General features: G+C 42.2%; 1 protein-coding gene and 2 long non-coding RNA genes across 3 annotated transcripts in view; 1 reads left to right on the plus strand and 2 right to left on the minus strand.

Moving 5' to 3' along the window:
• Positions 1–22,813, minus strand: part of LOC136436980 (uncharacterized) — a 157,308-nt gene that overhangs the window by 106,297 nt on the left and 28,198 nt on the right. The gene's annotated exons all lie outside the window — the stretch shown is intronic.
• On the plus strand, positions 888–3,807 carry LOC136436974 (uncharacterized). The gene is made up of 2 exons (XR_010756115.1): positions 888–2,848; positions 3,021–3,807. It is a non-coding gene; the product is annotated as an uncharacterized lncRNA (long non-coding RNA).
• Positions 6,670–21,711, minus strand: LOC136437123 (mucin-5B-like). Its single transcript, XM_066431600.1, has 13 exons — positions 21,702–21,711; positions 19,392–21,644; positions 17,636–17,823; positions 16,106–16,241; positions 15,606–15,878; positions 13,753–13,791; positions 13,240–13,437; positions 12,655–12,858; positions 11,931–12,112; positions 10,910–10,993; positions 9,535–9,752; positions 8,739–8,873; positions 6,670–7,934 (listed from the first exon to the last, which is right to left on the minus strand). The coding sequence occupies exons 1-13, from the start codon at positions 21,709–21,711 to the stop codon at positions 6,947–6,949; spliced, it is 4,908 nt and encodes a 1,635-aa protein (XP_066287697.1). The 3' UTR covers positions 6,670–6,946.

Here is a 22,813-nt window from a genome sequence, read left to right on the forward strand (position 1 = left end):
GAGGGTCGATAATTACACTACAACAAAACAGGTGGAAACGTACCAAACTATCATTAGGGAGTCAGTCACTGACGAAAGACAATGGATGCTGTCTGAAACGTCTGACTGTTTCAAAACTCTATCCAGTTGCTTGAGTAATTATTTTGGCGTATCTTACTACCTGGATGTCTAACTATCATCAACGTATCATTAGGGAGTCGACGGGTCGGCCTAGCTCCCACATTATGTGAAGAATTTTAGGATCAAAGGTTGCAAGAAAAACTGGGGATATCGTTCGACGTGATTCAGCACAGCAGCAACATGCCACTACAGGTCTCGAACCAAATATGGATACCTACTGCCGAAGCAGAGAAGGGGTTCCGGTTGGTTTTGACGTGTATTTTGGCGTTTTTGTTGGACTTTCTACTTTGTTATTTTTTTTGTCGCCAACCCACCCACCCTCCTCCACCCAAAGAAAAAAAAAATTAAAAAGTAGAAACCCGACAAAAACGCCTTAAATTACGTTAAAAAACAGCCGGAACCCCTCATTTGCTTGAATAGCAGTTCGCCGATTTCACACTTCCCAAGATGCCCCAGTGGGGTGTCGTAAACTTCATTTTGCGGTAATTCATCTTAGCGCGAACCAACAGAAAACCCAAGTAGGAGGGCGGTAAAGCTGCAGGAAGGTACGTTTTTTGTGTGTTGATTCTCATCAAACATGTCAAAATTACATGCTTTGTATACTGGGGAGATAATAAAGAACAATAAATCATCAAAGGTTTTACCAGTGTTTGTCTCCCCCCCTCCTCTATGACAATAATACAAATTCAACTTCTATTAACAAACACTGGTAAATAATAATTCATTGAATAATTCATTTACATCTACTGCACTCAGACACTGACACACTGCACGAAATGGCCACGTATCCTGACGGATCCGACGTATCCGGAATCGGGCCTCATGGCGTTTCCGAGCGAATCCGGAAAAATCCCAGTTCACTGCCCGGATACTGAAGTGCCCGCAGATCCGACCAATTCCGACGCCGTATTCTTCTGGATTCGTGATGCGCCTCGGATACCCGAAGATATTTGCGCGGATCCCTCGTTTTTTGATATTTGGAATGTTCGGATTGTTTGTATGTCGGTAGTTGCTTCGGATCCTGACGAATAAATACACACGGCACGGCATGATCTCATTTCCTGACGAATCCAGCAGATCCGGAATTGCGCATCATAGCAGATACGGAACGTTTCCGATTGGATCCGATGCACCTCAGATCAGACAATTCCGGCGCCGTATACGTCTGGATCCTTCATACGTTTCGGGTACAGATACGGAACGTTTCCGAGCAAATTCAGACAATTACCAGGTACACCTCAGATCCGGCAATTCCGACGCCGTATACGTCTGGATCCGTGATGCGCGTCGGATACCTGAGGATATTTGCGCGGATCCTTCGTTTCTAGATATTTGTCAATATGGCAGAGATGTTCGGATTGTTTGTCGGCAGTTGCTTCGGATCCTGACCAACAAATACACTCTGCACGGCACGCGGCATGATCTCAGATCCTGACGAATCCAACAGATCCGGAATTGCGCATCATAGCAGATACGGAACGTTTCCGATTGGATCCGATGCACCTCAGATCCGACAATTCCCGCGCCGTATACGTCTGGATCCTTCATATGTTTCGGGTACAGATACGGAACGTTTCCGAGCAAATTCGGACAAATACCAGGAACACCTCAGATCCAGCAATTCTGATGCCGTATACGTCTGGATACGTTTCGGGTACAGATAAAATATCTACTCGGATCTTTCATTTTTTTATGTATTTGCCAATATGTTAGAAGTTCAGATTTGCCAATATGTTAGAAGTCATGAGCTGTCTCGGATCCTGACGTGTACGGAACACGGATTCGTGTCGGATATCCAAATTACCCACAAGACACTTCTGGGCGCGACAAACGTTAACGGTTTTCTTTCGGTTAACAGCACAGACAAGAACGGCGTTTCATCACCTTCTGTGCTTAACATGGCATCGCCAGAGTCTACCATGGTCGACCAGTGATTTTTGAGTGACTTGAGAGTCGAAGGGAATTCGGTGTAAACTCAAACGCACGGAATTGCGACGTTGTCTTCTTCGTGCATGCAATATTCGTCGCCCCCCTCCCCCCTTGTAAACGCTGGTAGGGAGTTGATTCATCATTTTGAGGGACTGCCCTTTGGTAAGTACAAATTGAAAAATTCCCGTTTCTAACTAGTTTTGACGTCAGTTATCCTCCTATTGTGGCTTGACATATCATCGCATTCGCATGACCATAAGAATTCTCCAGCCGACCTGCCCTTTTACGGCGTTAGGATCTAGGAAATTTAAAATTTCAATTTGTTCATTCTTGCCAATGGTCATCAGACATGTGTGTCTGGTTAACGTTTCAGATACAAAATAGCAAGCAGTGGAGGGAAAGATAATTAAAGATATGGAAGGGAAGAAAATGTCATAAGTATTTGTCCCACAAAGATCCCACAGTTTGTGGATAGTGAACTAGAACTTATAAGGAGGCAGTAGTGTGCCTCAGTGATTATTTCATTCAGTTATAGCTGTGCATGTTTGATCAATATCATATTCAAGTTATAGATGTAAGTTTTACGTAGTCAATTCAACGATGCCCAGGTTCATTTTTTTACACATGCGAGTATGTGATATGTTTAATATTTGTCATTGTTTCCATTTATATATATATATCCAGTACAGCATCGGCAGATACTTCCTTCACAAATGCAGCACATATTGTGAGGACCTTGGCTGGGAACAAAGCAATCAACTGTCAGATGCTCAGCTGCTGAGTACCTCAGGCTCCTTTGGTAAGTCCATCATCGGTACACTTTAATGTTAGCTGAGAGAGGCATGATGGATATCCATTGTCCCGTGTTTTTTGTAGCTGCTGTGATGAAACGAAGCCCATGTCAAAATCATGTGACATGTTCCTTAAATACGTGAATTGATATTTATTCATCATTTGGTTTTATCATATAGGAACTGGTTCATCACAAGATGGACTCCAAGCTGAGTCCAACATGCAGATACAGAAGAAATCAGCCTTGCCTGTCCCTTACCAAGAGTGCATGGAAGAAGTGAACTCAGATGTAGTCAGAGAATGGGGAGAGGACGATTATACACATGCAGTTCCACGGCATATGCTACTTACGTTTAAAATGTGGCGTGTCATCATGGGAGTTCTTCAGACAGTATAATGTTACTTTCTATTTTCAACCTCTGTATTTGAAACAATTGTATCTGATGGCTTTTAGACGAAGAGCTGGCCACAAATAAGGCTTTTATTACTTTAGTGGAATATTTAGAACATGTAGATGATTTTGGTCCAAGGGCACTATACAGTAGTAAATATTACCACAATGTTGTGATGGTGTTAATTGTAATACATTTCATAATTTTTCAGAACATTGTGCTTGCACAACCCCAATTTACCGACATTAACCTGCATATGCAGTGGTGCTTTGAGTATGTGGATGTCCCTCAGCCTGTCTCAAATGAAATGGATCATTTAGCCACATAGTACTTCCGTATTGTATTGTATTTGATAGTTTTTGAACTTAGAAATACATTATGTTGAGATATGAAATGATACATATGTTACATACAGGCTTTCCCAAACTTCCTGTCATTCAAAATGATGTTTTGGGTATAGTTAAATTAGGAATGGAAGCACTTAGTCGGATCCGTTACGGATTCGTTGTTTTGTCCACCTGTATCCGTCAGTATTCACCATTTTCTTCAAAATACAGAAAAATCCCTGTACGCATCCGTCAGGATCTGTGGCATTTCCGTACAGTGTACGGCTCCGTATTCGTCGAAAATCCCTTACTTTCGGATTCTTCAGGAAATATTCCATATACCGGTGCGGAAATAGTCGGATACGTTACACGAATCCGTATGTATCCGTCAGTATCCGCCAAAAATACAGAAAAATTCCTGTTCGTATCCGTCAGGATCGGTGGCATTTCCGTACAGTGTACGGCTCCGTATTCGTCGAAAATCCCTTACTTTCGGATTCTTCAGGAAATATTCCATATACCGGTGCGGAAATAGTCGGATACGTTACACGAATCCGTATGTATCCGTCAGTATCCGCCAAAAATACAGAAAAATTCCTGTTCGTATCCGTCAGGATCGGTGGCATTTCCGTACAGTGTACGGCTCCGTATTCGTCGAAAATCCCTTACTTTCGGATTCTTCAGGAAATATTCCATATACCGGTGCGGAAATAGTCGGATACGTTACACGAATCCGTATGTATCCGTCAGTATCCGCCAAAAATACAGAAAAATTCCTGTTCGTATCCGTCAGGATCGGTGGCATTTCCGTACAGTGTACGGCTCCGTATTCGTCGAAAATCCCTTACTTTCGGATTCTTCAGGAAATATTCCATATACCGGTGCGGAAATAGTCGGATACGTTACACGAATCCGTATGTATCCGTCAGTATCCGCCAAAAATACAGAAAAATTCCTGTTCGTATCCGTCAGGATCGGTGGCATTTCCGTACAGTGTACGGCTCCGTATTCGTCGAAAATCCCTTACTTTCGGATTCTTCAGGAAATATTCCATATACCGGTGCGGAAATAGTCGGATACCTTACACAAATCCGTATGTATCCGTCAGTATCCGCCAAAAATACAGAAAAATTCCTGTTCGTATCCGTCAGGATCGGTGGCATTTCCGTACAGTGTACGGCTCCGTATTCGTCGAAAATCCCTTACTTTCGGATTCTTCAGGAAATATTCCATATACCGGTGCGGAAATAGTCGGATACCTTACACGAATCCGCATGTATCCGTCAGTATCCGTCAGTATCCGACAAAAATACAGAAAAATCCCGGTACGTATACGCCGGGAAACGAGGCCATTTCGTGCAGTGACAGGTTATATGCTGCAATACGGGTTAGCTCTAACGAGTTTCTGATAATTTCTGATAAGCAATACGTTTCTGGTGTTTCTGTATCTACCACGTTTTCAACGCAAATTTACCAACATTCTTACTATTTTACTACTATATTTAAGCCACCTTTAACATCTATTTAGTTTGAAGTTTGAGTGCCATGTTGACGATGCTGACAATCAAAGTTAGGAATTACCGTAACGGCTATTGACGCAGGTAACAATGCGTATGCGCGTCTTAGCATGCAGACTAATAGAACCCAGTACATAGACTTGTACGGATTTTAATTAAAGATCATGTCTATCTTTTTCTCAAAAACATGTAGAATGAGTGAGGATACTATCGCTATCCCCACCCACCTATTCACAAGTTTGCTTCTTTATATCTTTTGTCGTATACCTCTTAGAGAGAAAAACATCTTTAGACCATGTATTCTTTATGGTCGAAAATTCAACAAGTGATCTTTAGTTTTAATACATGAGCTGCCAGTGATAGAATTAATTCTTGTTGGTAATAATTGCCATGTTTTGGGGGTAGGCTACACTGTATACAGCTTCTATGTCAGATTAAAGATTTTAACATATACACCATCATAACTGTTACATGTAGAAATTGCCGTCACTCAAAACTCTGCTCATTAAAACTTTTCTTCCTGTCCTCTTTTCAATCTTGTTATACATCCAACTTGTCCGTGATATTCATGATTCTTTCAAAAAATGTTAAACGTGTTTAATCATAAATTTATAAAAGTGTAATAAGAAGAGAAAAACAATAGTCCGTAGGACACGATTCTCCGTGAAGTATTTATAGTGTGTACGTACATTGTGAGTAAGGTGTTTGTTAATATCCTTTGCTAGTGACCTGCTAGTTGTAAGATGAATGCATAAAATGGATCTTGATGTAAGGTGTGAAACCACAGACTCTGAGTCACTTCTAGGAATTACCATCCTGGTTTATTTTGTTGTATTGGCGACTAATTGTCTAGGGATGAGCCATCATACTGGATAAGTGTCAATCACTGTGATTGTCAATGATGGGTAAGAAGACTTGCGAGCTGTTACTGAATTGAACTTCACGGGAAAGTAAAAGGCTGACAGTGTCGACCTCTATTCTTTTATTCATACAACGCAGCGAGGTCGCGACAACTGCTGAATAATCAGGAAATGACGTTTGACCTATGAACCTTCCCTTGAATACTTCCGGGATCATCTGACCGCGACTTCCTGTTTCTTAGAAGTTATGAAAGTGGTTTGGAAGTCTCCTCGTCCACCGAAAGAAAAGTCCACAACGTTTACGGCTTCTAGATCTGGGGAGCGTTAGCTGGTCTTTGTTCTGCGAGGCTAGGGTTCAAGATTGTTCAGGTAGGATGGTATGCAATGTATTTGATGCTGAAACCTTTGTAGATTTGAGGGAGAAGTGAATCGTGTCGTGATAGAATATTGGAACATACCGAGCGCGGAGGTCATGTCCTGTTGTTTGTGGCTGTTGAAAAATAGACTATGGCTTTGTGAAGGAAATACTACGATCAAATGAATGTTCACTTGATAGTTCATCTGTGGTGATGGAAGACATTCTGAATCAAAGACACCAAAATACGAAATTTTGTTATTATCTGAAATAGGAGTAGCATCATTTAAGGACTATAAAATATAATTTAAGGAGTTTAAAGCAAATTCATACCATTCTGATGGTTTCTAACATTGACCCATCAGAAACTAGACTTCCATGGATCCAGCTCTTTATTCTTATCTGATCTGCTCACCAGGTGATTACATTAATCAGTGACTAATGCCCACTCATGACGTCACAACTAGACAAGTGCAGATTGGCAAACTATCAACGGATTAGACTAGGCTTACCTTGCAAGTAGTGACTTTTTTACGGTTAACTACAATTTATGAAACAGAAATGATATAAATAATCTTTAAATTCTTTTAACGAATTTGTGGACATAAAATAATTAAGACATTGGTAGAAACATAAAAAAAAAGTGATTCCAGATTTATAAGTATAATGCCTCCGACTCGGTGAAATCAGAAGTAGAGTCTAAATCTAAGACTTCTATCTGCTCGTCACCAATAAGATTCAGCCTGCCCTGTTGCTGTTTCCTTTGATTGTTCATCGTCGGAACTTTGTAGTAAACGCACGAACCTGTCCCGGCCATGGCACGATCTGTCGAGAACGTCCCCGAAAGTGGAGGTTTGACAAACTGAACCTCGGCAGAAGATGAGTCAAAGTTGTTCTGACTTTCCTCTATCCATTTGTTTTTGCGAGGAAACTTGTATGAAACGCGATCGTTCGTAAAAATCTGGTCACGATCTGTTTCATACTCTTCTGTCCCACCAATCGCGGCATCCTCCACTTCCTTGGATCCCCTGACATCAGTCACATGTAGCCGGGAAGCCCCAGCTTTTCTGTCCGTAAGATCCACTTTGCTGTGGTTGTTTTTGGGTGGAACTTTGTAGTAAACGTAGGGACCCGTACTGATATTGACATGATCTGTCGAATATCTCTTCGAATGTTTAGGATCAATGAACTCTACCTCAACAGGCCATGAGGTAGAATTGTCCTGACTTTGCTCTAGCCATGTGTTTCGGCGTGGAAAGTTGTAGAAAACACGCTTCTCCGTCAGATTCTGGTCACGATCTGTTTCAGAATTTTCAGTTGGAGGGATAGTGACATTTTCCACTCCCTTTGATTTCATGCCACATTCAAATGGCTGAGGAGACTCAGCTCTGCATTCTTTAAGATGATCTGATGCTTGAGAAGTTTCGTGCGTACCGGGGGTTCTCGGGCTATGGTGGGAAGACGCGAGGCTACCTTTAAATACCTCTGCTGAACTCTTCTCGTTATTTGTAGAAACGGCAGAGAGCTTGAGGTAGCTGACGTCAGCGTTGATCTCCACCAGCCGGTCCAGCTCCAGGTACAGCTGCTGGAACTCCGGGCGGCAGAACTCGTCCCACTGCCAGCAGCTCAGCATCAGGTTGTACCTGCCAGCAATTAACATATTGCGGAGTTACTTCGATGGAGGTTAAACATCCAGTAATAAGATATGCGAAGTAGCGGGTACTAACACAATTTAAAAACGGTCAGCCGTTTTAGACAGGATCCACTGTCTTTTGCCAGTGAAAAACGGGAGTTACCACGTTTCAAGCCAAAATTTATATTTCAATGAGAATTTTGTGAGACATGTGAGACATATCAATTCAGAATTTTGGCTTAATCTCGTAACTTCGTTCTCACTTTGTCACTGGTATCCAGTTACTTGAGTAACTGTAATGCTTATACACTGAAGATTTATATCATATGAAGTAGCCTTTGCACTTGTCAGTACGTATCAAGTTTTCGCTTAACGAACTTTGCTTATGGCTAGTGCAGTGTAAGCCGTAGCATAAAATATCTACATTTCTACTGTCTCCTGCATTAAGACAGCCAAAACCAGACCTGTCTAGACCAAGTAACAAATTAGAAATATCGTGGCAAGTAATGCACGCCGTGAAAGTGGAATTTTTTTTCTGAAAGACATACAGATTTCGGGTCGACCAACCAAACTTTCGGAGTCGACTCGGGGCTGTGTATGAAGAGCTTTGGACTGCTCGAGTGGAGCTCTACTACTACAAATCGAGACTTGAGTGGCCTAGGGTTCTTCTTGCACATTCCTGAGACGACTGGAAGTCAACATAGGTTTGTAGCAAGAACTCCTGGTACGTATGAGCCTTTGATTGGGCAAGATTACAAAGGCTTGATAGTATATTTTCTTGTAATTCATGTGGTGAACGAAAATTTAAACATACAGTTCCCCGGGGCATCCAGGCGGACACTGTTCCCGTCGTCCCCCTCGCAGTTCCTCCAGCAGGGTGCTGCCCAGACTCGGGTAAGGAACGTCCCCTAGCGTCGCAATCTCGTACAGCACCACTCCGAGTGACCAGCTGCGTAGGTGGAATATGTATATGAACTATGCAATATAGCTCATGTTAGGGCTGTATGTATAATACGTTTCCCCTAGATGTCTCCGAATTGCATACCATGTATGACTGTGTATTTGACGGTAGAATACTGCGGAAAAAATGTGTCCTACTGACAAGTACTCTCGATACCAACGCCGTCATTACCAAATCCCTTAATGAATGATCTTGAAAAATGGAGAATCTGTCAGCATACTTCCTATCATACTGGCAAAGAGAGAGGTGAGGACATAAGTATCTAGTAAAGATGATTTCGGTCGACTACGACAACTGTTGATGTTTGTCACCGGCTTCGCTATCTACAGAGGCTTCCTCTTCTACTATTTTAAACAAGTTTAAACAATTGGTAACACATTATCGCATAACATACTCGCTACGTACTTGGCTACTTAGCGTTAAGCGCTGCATCCCTTCAGAGAGCTGCAGCCCTCGCCAGAAACGGAGTTCTCTGGACATCGGCTAGGGCGGGAGTCAAACCCGTCACTGTTATGTTGAGAATCGGATTACGTGTATTTGATCATGTATTCTAATTTCTCCTAGTTAGTTAGTACTAGCGGCACTTTTTTCTCTAGAAGCGCCCCTCAGTTGTCCATGAAGACATTCGTTTAAAAACTCAGGTACTCACACGTCACTCTTGCTGGTGTAGCGGCCCTCCCTCAGCAGCCTCTCCGGTGCCATCCACCTAAGGGGGATTTTCTGCTCCGCGTCCTGCCGCTGGTAGCCTCGCTCGTAGACGTCTGTGGCCAGTCCGAAGTCTGCGATCTTCACCACAAGGTCCTTCCCCACCAACACGTTCCGGGCAGCCAGGTCTCCGTGCACGTATCCAGCCTCGGATATAAAAACCTGGTCCAAAAAAACAAAGGAATGTGTGGAAAAAAGCTCCTCAGCAGAAAATGGTAAATAAGCTCTATGTTTAAAAACGATCTTGACCATTCCCTCTTCAATTTTAACCCTACGACGGGGTGGGGGGGGGGGGGGTGCTCATTCGGCCCCCCTCATAACTTGTGGGTATAGGTTAAACTTTATAATTCCTGAAATTTTGGTACTGTCATGACGTAAAATGACGTAATTATGACGTCATAAATGTCAATTTTGTAATACCTGATGGTATTAACCGATCATTTAACAAAAAAAAGTATTTCTCTGATAATGAAGTCTTACAAGGCTTCTGTTGCCAATGGTAACTGCATTGGAGTCAAAATGACATCTTGGATTTTGGTCGATGACGTCATCAAATCACCACAATATTTATTCATAAATGCTACATTAGATAACATATTATCTTAATAATGTAGGAAAGCAAATGTGTTAGAGCAAGAAAGCATTGAAACCCCATATTTAAACCGAAATTAGTGAATTTTGTAAAACATGCCTGTCAGAAACGCCTTGACATGGCAACACAAAAAGTCCTTAATTTATACTATTACAATACATAGTATAAAACCATGAATAATTGTTGCCAACTGAATTCTAGGAAAAGTCACCAAGTTTGGTAGTCCTAGCACACGTCGTTCAGCATCTATAGGACGTCAAAGTTGGCGCGGGCACTCTCCCTGACACCCAAGACCATAACCATTACAGCTGTAAATTGCTTCAACATGATGGTGAGCTTGAGTCACTGAATTAAGATACTCTTTGTACGCAGCAAAAGTGATTGATTCTGCCGACGGTTCGGTGACCGTCTGCCGTCTTTCTCAGGGTAATTTTGACTAGATTTTAACTAGTTCACTCTGCACTGCAGCTCTGAGTTTCGCAGCCCACAAAGGATGCCCCAAAGCAATTTACGGGAAAGTTAAAGCGGTGTTTATAATGTAGTTCGAAACGTAAAGGAGTGTATTACATCCATGAACAATACCATACAATAACAGGAAGACCATTTTAGCAAAAGAAGGTCCAGCGAATGTCATTAACAAGAGTACATGAATGCATGCACAGTGAGTGTCTTGATTATTTTTGGGCAGGCATGTCCACTGTGAACGCTTGAATACCATATCACTCACCATGCCGTTTGCTATCTGCCGTCCTATCTGGTACATCTTCAACACCGTCATGTCATAGACGCTGTTCAGCACATCTGTCTGTGGCTTATGAGAGATAAAATGGCTGTTTCAGTACGGCATAATCTTTTCAGTACAAAACCGCAGATTTGTAAATTAAAGTTCTTTCTACAACAAATTTTCATATAACAAAAGAAATTGCACAACAATTTTGTTCGGTACAGTTTTTGAAAAAGTACTAAATACAGGAGGTTTAATGTCTACGCTATTGTATACCACATTTTGAAGCGAAAGTATGATGATCAGGATGCATGCAGCATATTAACGGTTTGCTTCTGAAATAATGAGATTTCTTTTGCGTAGATAGAAAGAAATAATTAGAGGACATGACGTTAGTCGATTTGAAATCTCTGTACTAGTGTTGGGGAACAATATGCCTATATTTTTCTTTTGCTAAAATTTATCATATTTGTTGAATTATTGACATAACAGGTGACTTTCACCTTTTCAAAATATCACACGACTTGACTGCAAGGTTTAATTCACTCACACCTGTACACTCTTCCATAACTGTAGCGGGTCGTTTTACATACTTGAGGTGTGTTTTTTCTCAAACATGGAATCTCCGGCTTTATGTTCCATCAGAGAGGACGTCAGTAACCGAAACAAGGTGCTCGTTTTCGTCGAGTCAAGGAAATAGGTGTAAACTTTCTTTCCCGAGGGCGCAATATTGGGGCCTTCAGGGATTCAACCCGGATTTTTTCCGATTCTAAGTCAATAACCCTTAGCTAACTACAAGGAACTTGAGCAGGAGTTTCTTGAGATGTTCTTACGGCAGGTACTCCGTGAACAGGTAGGTCGGGTTATTAGACAGCATGCAGCAGCCAAACAGACCAAACAAACAAACAAACAAACAAACACACCTTTTGAGGTCCACATACGACATGTACTCCGTGACAAGGTAAGGCGGGTCGGACAGCGTGCAGCAGCCAAACGGATCAAACAAAGCAACAAAGAAACAAACCTGCCGACACTTGAGCAGGAAATTCTTGAGGTCTCCATACGGCAGGTACTCCGTGACCAGGTAAGGCGGGTTGGACAGCGTGCAGCAGCCGACAAGACCCAGAAGGTTCTTGTGTTGCCCCAGGTTGATGGTCGTCTCGATCTCACGGACAAACGTGACCCTCTCTTCTACACCGGCGCCATCTATTAAAACATGTCAATACATTCATTCCCATGTCCTTATAACTTGCGTAACAAGTAACACATCTTGAAGATGTAAAGTAGAATCATGGCGATGTCAGTGTCTCTACGTTATATGCTTTTCTGTAAAAAGTTTTATTATATCAAACGCAAAAAAATGTATCACATGAAACCAGAGGAATAAGAGTGAGAATGAGGGCAGGGAGAAGAAGGGTAGGAGGAGGTGGGGGATAGAAAGAGGAAGGAGAAATCGATGCAGGAATAAATTCCCTTACTGTGGTTACCATACGCATGTATAGTATGGAGTGCAAAGCAGGACATGTATATGCAGACTTGTCATTACACCTATTCACAAAGTACATGTACATGGCTTGATATCTGCATAGCTCCAGGTCTACCATGCAGGTCGTAACCTTTGATCTGCAATTGGAGTCACGTGTGTTTAGGTCACGGGCCTGAGGTGCTGTGAAAGTAGTCTTGAGAGCAGCTGTATATTGGCTTACATTGTTGTGTTGGGTAAAAGATTGATGAACACTGAGACTCACCGTGAACGGTCTTGACCACGACGGTCCTGTCCGTTACCATTCCGTCTGCAGTTCTCATCAGAGTCGCTAGATAGACGACACCGAAGGCGCCCCTGCCGATCTGTTCCCCCAGCTCTAGGTGTTGCCGGTCCACTTCGTACTTCAGGAACTGTGGCCGGGCTGGTACTGGCGGGGGTTGCGGCTCTGCCAACGGGTAGACGCGATCTGCAGCAAACGTTGCATCGCATTGGTGTGACGGAATCCCCTGACATGCCACAGTTGCACCCCCCCCCCCCAGAAGCCTGCATGTATCCCCTCCCCCTTTTCTGCTAATAATGGACGTTAGATGGGTTCTGATTCCCTAATATAAAAAAAAAAAACTTACAAAAAAAAGATTACCTGCCAGTGCAAGACATACCTAATCCCCAAGCAGATGATGCGGGTAGCAATAATGATGTTTCGGACTCTGCAGCGCAGCCCGGCTAAATCAAGAAACATCACGATATTCTCTCCCAGCTTCTGCTTTGAGATTTAGATTTACAAGTGCAGGCAACAGAGCCATTGTGAATCCTCTTAAGTAAATATAAGACATATTTAAAGACATACCTAAGATGAACGGATGGAAGTGCCACGGTCCCCTCTGTCTTTTGGCGCGCCTTCGTTTTTTCTTCAGCCACCAGTATCTCAACCCTCCCACCAGCAAAGCTGCGACGACCAGAGTTGAGCCTAGTGCAATTAGCACGATCTCCAGGGTTGTCAGTTGGTCAGGTTGGATAACCGTGGGCAGAGTGATTGGCGGGCCTTCTGAAATGAAAAGAAAATGGTACTAACTTAGCCACATTTCGGACCACATTCTTCTTGCCACAGTGCCACCAAATTGCAAAAGAGGTAGCTATTTTTGTAAGTACTGCCTTTATTCAATCTACATATTCTACTGAATTATGTGAAACATGATAAGAACAGCCTCGTCGACTATTGCTATTTGGCCGTCTTCGGGCTCAAATGACCAATCTCCTGGTGAATTTAGTAACGCGCAGTAAATTCTTACCGTGTAAAATTATGAAATTGTTAACCTAATATAATAAGTACATGATTATGAAAGGAATGTATTATCCCCACCTGTAGCCACAGTTTGTTCACGAAAGAGTGGTTTGGGCCCTGCAATAAAAAATAAATAAAACAAGAGTTCCACGACCTCATATCTCCATGAACAATTCTATTCATGCAAATGACTTACACATTTGAATAATATATGCTTCGGCATAAACACCTTTATCTAACTTACACATGTTGCAATATTGACAGTCCTATATTTTTCCAATTAGATGAATTATGTTTTTTGCATTGATTATGCAAATTAGGAATTCATTTGCATAATTGGTATCTGTTGATGCTCCACTTTCCAGAAACGACATATGTTACATGTATTTGAGTCTGATAATGGAAAATTCTGCAAATATAGATTTTCCTCATTAGCTATGCAAATTAAGTCACAATTAGTATAATTGGCACTTCATTATGTATATCTCTGTCTAAGCTACCTGCATACTAAGTATCATATTGACAGTCCTATAATTCTCCAATTAGATGAGATATGGTGTTTTGCATTAATTATGCAAATTAGGAATTTATTTGCATAATTGGTATCTGTAGATGATCCACTTTCCATAAACTACATATGTTACATGTATTTGAGTCTTATGATGGAAAACACTGCAAATATAGATTTTCCTCATTAGCTATGCAAATTAAGTCCTAATTAACATGATTTGCACTTCATTGTGTACATCTCTGTCTAAGCTACCTGTATGCTAAATATCATGGAAATCCGTCATTCCTTTGTTCAGTTATTCTCATTAGAAGATTTTCACAATAACGTCACTGCAGTTCCAGAGCAAGCTGCTAGGGGGCACAAACCCACACCACGTCTTCATTACACCACAAGCTATCTGCCACCAAAAAATTGATACCATAGCACGTCCAGGTCAAGAGATACAAAAATGGAATTTCAGCTGCAGTACCAAGGTCACATACCAGGGGGCCAAAAATCGACCTTGAATTTCGGCTTCACAACACCTGCCCACATACCAAATATCATCGCAATCCATCAAGAGGCTCTTGAGTTATGCTGACTACAGTAGTCCGGAAACACAAACAGACACACAGACACACCCAAAACAATATCTCCATTTTTCATGGAGATAAAAACGGTATGACAATGTTATTCAAATTAAAATCAACAGTAGAGGTTAGTGTAGACTGCATCTGCTGTTACATTTTTTTAAAGAAAAAAGAACAAACAATTATCTATTAGCAACATCAAAATTTTCAACATTAAACCTGGCCTACGCAGCAGCTCAATACTACAGCAACAGCTATATTCTGATAACTTTCCGAAAATACTCCAGATTAATTACAGTTCTATGCAACATACTATATCACAAGCAACTTTGGGTAAAACGTCAATTACAACTATGACGATGTTTTTCTTAAAATAAATCTTGGGTTGATCTTGAAAATCATTTGCAATGTGTTTCTGGATGCTTGAATGTATGTGAACTTCAATTTGACAGCAACTTCCTTTTCAACATACTTTTGGGTAGAAAATTGACTTTGATCACTGGCAAAAGTCCAGCTATCCACTGAGGCCCTCTCATTGAAAAACTTAAAAAAGGGTTGATATTAAAAATTGATTTTGGTAGTTCATGTGTCAATGTTTTTTTAATTTATTTTAGCAGTATGAACCTATTGATTATAATTGATATGAGCCAACATTTCACCTGCAGCTATGTGTACCATTCCCATAATGCATATTACATTGATATGAAACACTGGGTAGTATTTATCTATTTTCCTCGTTATGTATGAAATGTTATAGAAATTGGCTGATTTTGTGTCATAAAATTGTGGTCTTTTAGAAAATAATACCTGCTTCAAATGCAAACACCGCATGTCTAGAAATGTCTACTTACCGACTTCCACTGTGACATTCTTGACTGACGAGTTGCCCAAGTAGTTCTCGGCGACCACAGTGTATATGCCGGAGTCCTCCATAGTGGCTCCTATGATTGCTAAGGTTCCTAGAGTGGCGTTTACCACAGTAGTTGTTGGGAGAGATCCGTATAATCTACTCCACGTGTATGTGGCAGGCGGAACACAGTGAGCCGTTGCCCGAAGAACAATGGTGTCGCCTTCCGTTGAGTCAAGGCCTGGTGTCACCTCAACTTGTGGTACCTTCGGAGCATCTTGATAAAATGGAAGAGAAGCAATGATTTTCTCAGCATCTAAGGATATGCACTATCTATATTATGAAATCATTGGAAAAGACAATAAATGCAAAGACAATGCGAAGACCGACCGAAAATCGAGGCAACGGGAAACAACAAGAATTTCGGTCGAACACTGACAGATAAAGTTGCTTTCACATTTTGCCTGACTTCTTTCTCTTAGTAGAAGTGGTTAAACGACTTACAGTAGACGATGAGTTGTCTCTCCGCTTCATGTTCTGAGACATCCGAGAAGGAAGCCGTGAAGGTGTAATTCCCTGCGTCTGCTGGGCCTGTTCCGTTCAACAACAGGCTGGAATCACCGATAAGACTCACCCTTCCCTGTAAAACACGCGATAATTAGATAATTAAGATGCGTTTATAACTTTAACCAGCAAAGCACCGGCTCTCATAAACGAAATAACAAAGTAGTATCTTTAAGTTAGCACGATGGTTCGTTGCCAGGGGAAACTTTCCACTGTAAGGGAGCGTATCAGGTTACCGGGACTCCCGCGCGGTCCCCGGGGGAGCTGTAACATTTTCTAAAATATCGTGATAGTTAGACAAATTATCTCTCGCACGTGTCTCGCCAATTGGAAATGAAATTAGCCAATGTGTATACCTCAGATCCTGCTGTTTTACGCATGTTGCATAATTTTCCATATTCTGAACTATAACAATAATACAAAACTTTCTGTTTGTGGATTATTTAGATTTCTCTTTCAAATTATTTCTACAACCAAAAATAGGTCGAAAAATACATTTTTATGCACTCAAACACCCGTAAATCAAATTTTCCGCCATATAAAAAAAATCCCTAAAACAGAAGCCTGGGGATATTAGTTCTCGATAATTTAAGACCTCGATGAATGAGTTTGAACGCACATTGCTCGAGTTTTTCATACCACTTTGGAATAATGTCGTACCTCACGGATAGGGGGAGGGGGTACTTGATGCCGGTGTAAACAAGTCCTGCAACATTCAAAGTCATCAACAATGGCGCCAGTAGCTTAGTTACATGTTCCATGTCCACACAAAAATGTTAGCAAAGATATACTGTCCAGAAAATAGTTTGTATTTTTGATAAAGTGTTTTTTCTTCTTGTGCAAGGGACCTAGGACAGAAAATCCGTTTTGGCAAGGATTTACAGTGAAAACCTACAAATGACCACGAGTGACCCCGAATAGAACGCACTTTCTATTCGAATACGTCACTTAAAAGATCGTTGTTCGAATTCTAAAAAAAGTCTGGAAATTTCGCGCCCATATTTGACCATCGTGTAACAATGAAACCTATTTTTACGTAGCATTTCCTCATGATTTGCATAATTTATGTGTAATGATGGTCACCATTACTTAACGTCCAAATGCTGCAAGGGATGAAATTCCCGTCATTTACAGTTTCAGGAATTATTTTTTCAGTGATTACGCAAATCATGTCACTATTTGCATAATCTATATCTGTCAATACCCCCAGGTACCGGTGGTCAAGAACACAATGTATAAAAAAAAAAACGGAAGTTAAGCTGTCTTAGTTTCTGACTGGCTGTCCGTAAAGCCAGTGGTGTTTCTATTGATAAATGGAAAGTGATATAGCGCTACTTCTGTTTCAAACGCGAATCTAACTCCATATTATCCTTATCGCGAAACTGAAATTCCGCGAACTTAAATGTATTTACAGTTATACGTTTATAGAACAGTATCAATTTGTCTTTCTACTCAAAGAAGAACACTTACTTTGTACTCATTGTAATCGATAACTACGTTCCCTATCCGACGCATGATGTAGTTTCCGTCTGGGTCCGTCCAGACCTCGTGCAGTATGAAACTGTCAGGACGGAGACTGTAGGTCCAGTTCAGCTCCGCGGCCCTGCCTGAGACAACTTCGGTGATACCGTCGTCGAGGAGGTAAACATCGTTCTTTACTGTGGGAATTTAGAAGTTAAGAACGAAAAAAAAAGTTATCTCCGTTAGGGATGCAACTGCCAATGCATATGGTCTATCTTTAAATTCTATTTCATAACTTTCAATGTAATTTAGATAGAAAATGTATTTCTCTAAAGAGTATGATGATATCGCTTTCCGTGTCTATATCTGTAAAACAGAGTTCTTTAACGTGCTAGAGGCTCTCTTCAACTTGGGACCTCCAGCTTTACATTTTATCCGAGAGGACGTCTGCAACTGAAGCTAGGCACTCTTTTCTTCCTGAGTCAAGTGAGGAAATAGGCTATGAATGCTTTTCTTAAGGGCACAGCATTTGGGTCTGCTGGGGATTCAAACCCAGTACTTTTCGGTTTTAATCTAATAACCCTAGCCACAAGACCACTTGCAAAATAACCAGCTTTTAGCTCATGTTACATAAGAGATTTGTAAATCTAACTGCAATCGTCCTTGAAAAGTAGTGAGGATACCCTTACAGTGCTTGGTGGGAATAAACTCAACAGTGTAATCTGTCGTTCGTTAACCCTATCTAGACCGGGCTTTTTTTAGACTTCTTGGACGGGGGGGGGGGGGCTCTTTCGACCCCCCGTCATAATTTCCGAACGGTACGGTCTATCATCAACAAATTTGCAGGGAGTGATGTTCACCTGAAGTTTAATAACTCCTGTAATTTTCGTGACGTTATTACGTAATATGACGTAATTATGACGTCATCGATGTGATTTTATTGGCTAAATAGGGAATTCCCATAATATCTAAAAGTATCAGACAAAAAAATTGTGCGTATTATTGATTTAAAGGTATGACAAGACATTAAACGTCAGTGGTGACTAAGTTGACGTCAAAAGGACTTCGAAGAATGACGTCATGTGTTGTTAGCGACTCCCAGGGATCCGCCATCTTGGATCGGCCATTTTGAAATTTTTCAAAATAAATTTTTTCCATATATGATCCCAAATAACAATCAAAATAGGCCAAAAACATTAATCTGAATGTTTCTGGTTAAGAAAATTCCAGGTTGTGACGAATTTGAAGGCAAAAAAGCCTGTTTATACAGAAAATAATGATTTTGTCCGCCATCTTGGATTTTGAGCGATGTCGTCATCAAATTAGCATAATTTATGAATATTGAAACATGACAGTTACATTAAATCACATGTGATGTTTTACATGTAGGAAACTAGTGTGGTTGAGCAAGAAAATATTGGAAACAACTATGTTTAAATCGAAATTAACGAATTTGCATAAAATGCCTCTTCAGAAACCCGTTGCCATGGCAACACGAAAATGATAAACTTATACTTTTATCATAATATTGTTGCCAACATAATTTTAGGATAAGTCATCAAGTTTGGTTGTCCTACCATACGTCGTTTAGCAGTTATACGACGTCAAAGTTGGCGCGGGCACTTTTAGCCCCCCCCCCCCCGGTCTAGATAGGGTTAAGGATGGATTGCACGATTCAATTTTACAGTGAATTAGTATGAAATTATATATGTAATTATTTCAAGCCTTTAGACGAAGGAAGATGAATTTTAAAACGCTCCTGTACCTGGCAGTAAGGTGGATGGTGCGGTGGATTCTACTGGACTCGTTGGAGGTGTAGAGGGCTTGGTTGTTGTGGAAACAGTAGTGGTTTCTGCAGTGGTGGGCTGGGTTGTCGTGGAAACAGTAGTGGTTTCTGCAGTGGTGGGCTGGGTTGTCGTTGAAACAGTGGTGGTTTCTGCAGTGGTGGGCTGGGTTGTTGAAACAGTGGTGGTTTCTGTGGTGGTGGGCTGAGTTGTCGTGGAAACAGTGGTGGGTTCTGTAGTGGTGGGCTGGGTTGTTGTGGAAACAGTGGTGGTTTCTGTAGTGGTGGGCTGGGTTGTCGTTGAAACAGTGGTGGTTTCTGTAGTGGTGGGCTGGGTTGTCGTTGAAACAGTGGTGGTTTCTGTGGTGGTGGGCTGAGTTGTCGTGGAAACAGTGGTGGGTTCTGTAGTGGTGGGCTGGGTTGTTGTGGAAACAGTGGTGGGTTCTGTAGTGGTGGGCTGGGTTGTCGTTGAAACAGTGGTGGTTTCTGCAGTGGTGGGCTGGGTTGTCGTTGAAACAGTGGTGGTTTCTGTGGTGGTGGGCTGAGTTGTCGTGGAAACAGTGGTGGGTTCTGTAGTGGTGGGCTGGGTTGTTGTGGAAACAGTGGTGGTTTCTGTAGTGGTGGGCTGGGTTGTCGTTGAAACAGTGGTGGTTTCTGTAGTGGTGGGCTGGGTTGTCGTTGAAACAGTGGTGGGTTCTGTAGTGGTGGGCTGGGTTGTCGTTGAAACAGTGGTGGTTTCTGTGGTGGTGGGCTGAGTTGTCGTGGAAACAGTGGTGGTTTCTGTAGTGGTGGGCTGGGTTGTCGTTGAAACAGTGGTGGATTCTGTAGTGGTGGGCTGGGTTGTCGTGGAAACAGTGGTGGGTTCTGTAGTGGTGGACTGGGTTGTTGTGGAAACAGTGGTGGTTTCTGTGGTGGTGGGCTGAGTTGTCGTGGAAACAGTGGTGGGTTCTGTAGTGGTGGGCTGGGTTGTTGTGGAAACAGTGGTGGTTTCTGTAGTGGTGGGCTGAGTTGTCGTTGAAACAGTGGTGGATTCTGTAGTGGTGGGCTGAGTTGTCGTGGAAACAGTGGTGGTTTCTGTAGTGGTGGGCTGGGTTGTCGTGGAGACAGTGGTGGTTTCTGTAGTGGTGGGCTGGGTTGTCGTGGAAATACCGGTAGTAGTTGGATTGACGCATACTTCCCGGCAACATGTCACACGAATTTCATAGTCATAGCAAACTTGAATAATGTCAGGCAGCTGGCTTGCATCACAGTACAGCCCATTGTTGACGTCACAGGTTACCCCTTGTTGAGCCAAATTCTCAAATGGGATATTTTGTACTCCACTGATGCGACACTGTACGTCCATAGGAATGTCACAGAAGACATAGAGGTCTCTTAAGTTGGCATAAGTCTCATTCTGGTTCGGGTTATTGGGATAGGGGAATTCTTTGTTCATCCAGGCTGACCATTCACACCTATCCTCCACATGTTCACATGGGGTTGTGCTAATAAAAGTAGTCTGGGCTGTTGTGGAAACAGTGGTGGATTCTGTAGTGGTGGGCTTGGTTGTTGTGGAAACAGTGGTGGATTCTGTAGTGGTGAGCTGTGTTGTCGTGGAAACAGTGGTGGATTCTGTAGTGGTGGGCTGGGTTGTCATGAAAACAATGGTGTATTCTGTAGTGGTGGGCTGGGTTGTCGTGGAAACAGTGGTGGATTCTGTAGTGGTGGGCTGTGTTGTCGTGGAAACAGCGGTGGATTCTGTAGTGGTGGGTTGGGTTGTCCTGGAAAAAGTGGTGGATTCTGTAGTGGTTGGTTGGGTTGTCGTGGACACAGTGGTGGATTCTGTAGTGGTGGGCTGGGTTGTCGTGGAAACAGTGGAGGATTCTGTAGTGGCGGGTTGGGTTGTCGTGGACACAGTGGTGGATTCTGTAGTGGTGGGCTGGGTTGTCGTGGAAACAGTGGTGGATTCTGTAGTGGTGGGCTGGGTTGTCGTGGAAACAATGGTGGATTCTGTAGTGGTGGGCTGGGTTGTCATGGAAACAATGGTGGATTCCGTAGTGGTGGACTGGGTTGTCGTGGAAACAGCGGTGGATTCTGTAGTGGTGGGCTGGGTTGTTGTGGAAACAGTGGTGGTTTCTGTAGAAACAGTGATGGACTCTGTAGTGGTGGGTTGGGTTGTACTTGAAACAGTGGTGGATTCTGTGGTGGTGGGCTGGGTTGTTGTGAATTCAGGAGTTGTTCCCGATACAGCTTCGACTGAAGTGAGAACAAGAGGTGCAAGAAATTGTTCATGGTCAATACATGTAACGTTACTTGCCGGCATGCCTATTAAAGTTTGTTTGATTTATTTATGTTTCCCACTACGGTACTACAAATGATTTAGAAAAATACCCCTCTTTTGAAAAGTGGGAATGAATAAATATTGAAATCGATTATAAAGGTTCTTTTGTTTCCCGAACCTTTCAATCTTGACGTTTTATTTTCTGTTTTAGACCGACAAGGACGACGTGGCACTAGCACTCAATTTTCTTAACTTACTTTAACAGTGCCACGCACACAGGACAAATATGCCCATTTTTACACCTGGGCGTAATGAGGAAAGTCTTGTAAAGTGCATTTACCAATGGCACAACATCGGTGGCGTCAGGGGGATTCGAACCCTGGACCGCATGGTTCTGGGGCGAACACCCTGCCGTAACGCCACACTACTCAACGGGAATGACATTCGAAAGTTGCTTAATCGGCTTCAATATTTCCCAAACGGCTGGAATTGCGAATTTTTCAAACATTTCAATTCGCAATTGTCAAAATTGTGCAAATGATCAGAATCACTGCAAATCACTTTTAATGAGTTTAATCATGGTACTATACATTTTTTGGGCGGCTCTGCGATTTCTAACAAAGATGCATCTTGTATCTGATTAGTACCCTTCTGAAAATGTGACAGGGCGCGGCCATTTTGTTCATAGAAGTAACGTATTTTACCCATGCGTCGCACGTCAGTGTGACTGCAACGGAAAATGGCGCAAAGTTATCGCAAAGTTATCGCAATTAGTTGCAGCCGAGTAAGATACACGTTTTAGATTACCAACCTCGAAGGGTCAGCTGCAATATCTGCGAAGCCCCATCAGATGACACCATGTAGAGCTGATAGGTACCGGAGTCAGCTGTTGTGACGTTTTTCAGTCGCAAGCCTGACACCCCTAAGAGTTCTACTCGGCCCTACAGAATAAAAAAAGCAGCTGTTATTTGCGTCTGTAAGTGTTGTTCACTGGGAAAATATCGGAATGTTTGAACTTTATGATAATCTGTTAGTTTGTTTACTTGAGCAGTTCTGAAATATTTTGAATTCGCTGCATTTCCTTGAGATCGAACATGTTTGACATCAGATCGAATTGCCAAAAAAAGACATGGCAAAATATATG

Source organism: Branchiostoma lanceolatum, chromosome 6, assembly GCF_035083965.1.
Source record: "Branchiostoma lanceolatum isolate klBraLanc5 chromosome 6, klBraLanc5.hap2, whole genome shotgun sequence".
NCBI classification, from domain to species: Eukaryota; Metazoa; Chordata; class Leptocardii; order Amphioxiformes; family Branchiostomatidae; genus Branchiostoma; species Branchiostoma lanceolatum.

Coding starts and splice junctions, on each gene's coding strand:
- LOC136437123 (XM_066431600.1), bottom strand. Junction 15,879..16,105: donor GAGACAACTCATCGTCTACT/GTAAGTCGTTTA, acceptor CATTTTATCAAG/ATGCTCCGAAGGTACCACAA. Junction 10,994..11,930: donor TCCTGCTCAAGTGTCGGCAG/GTTTGTTTCTTT, acceptor ATCTCTCATAAG/CCACAGACAGATGTGCTGAA.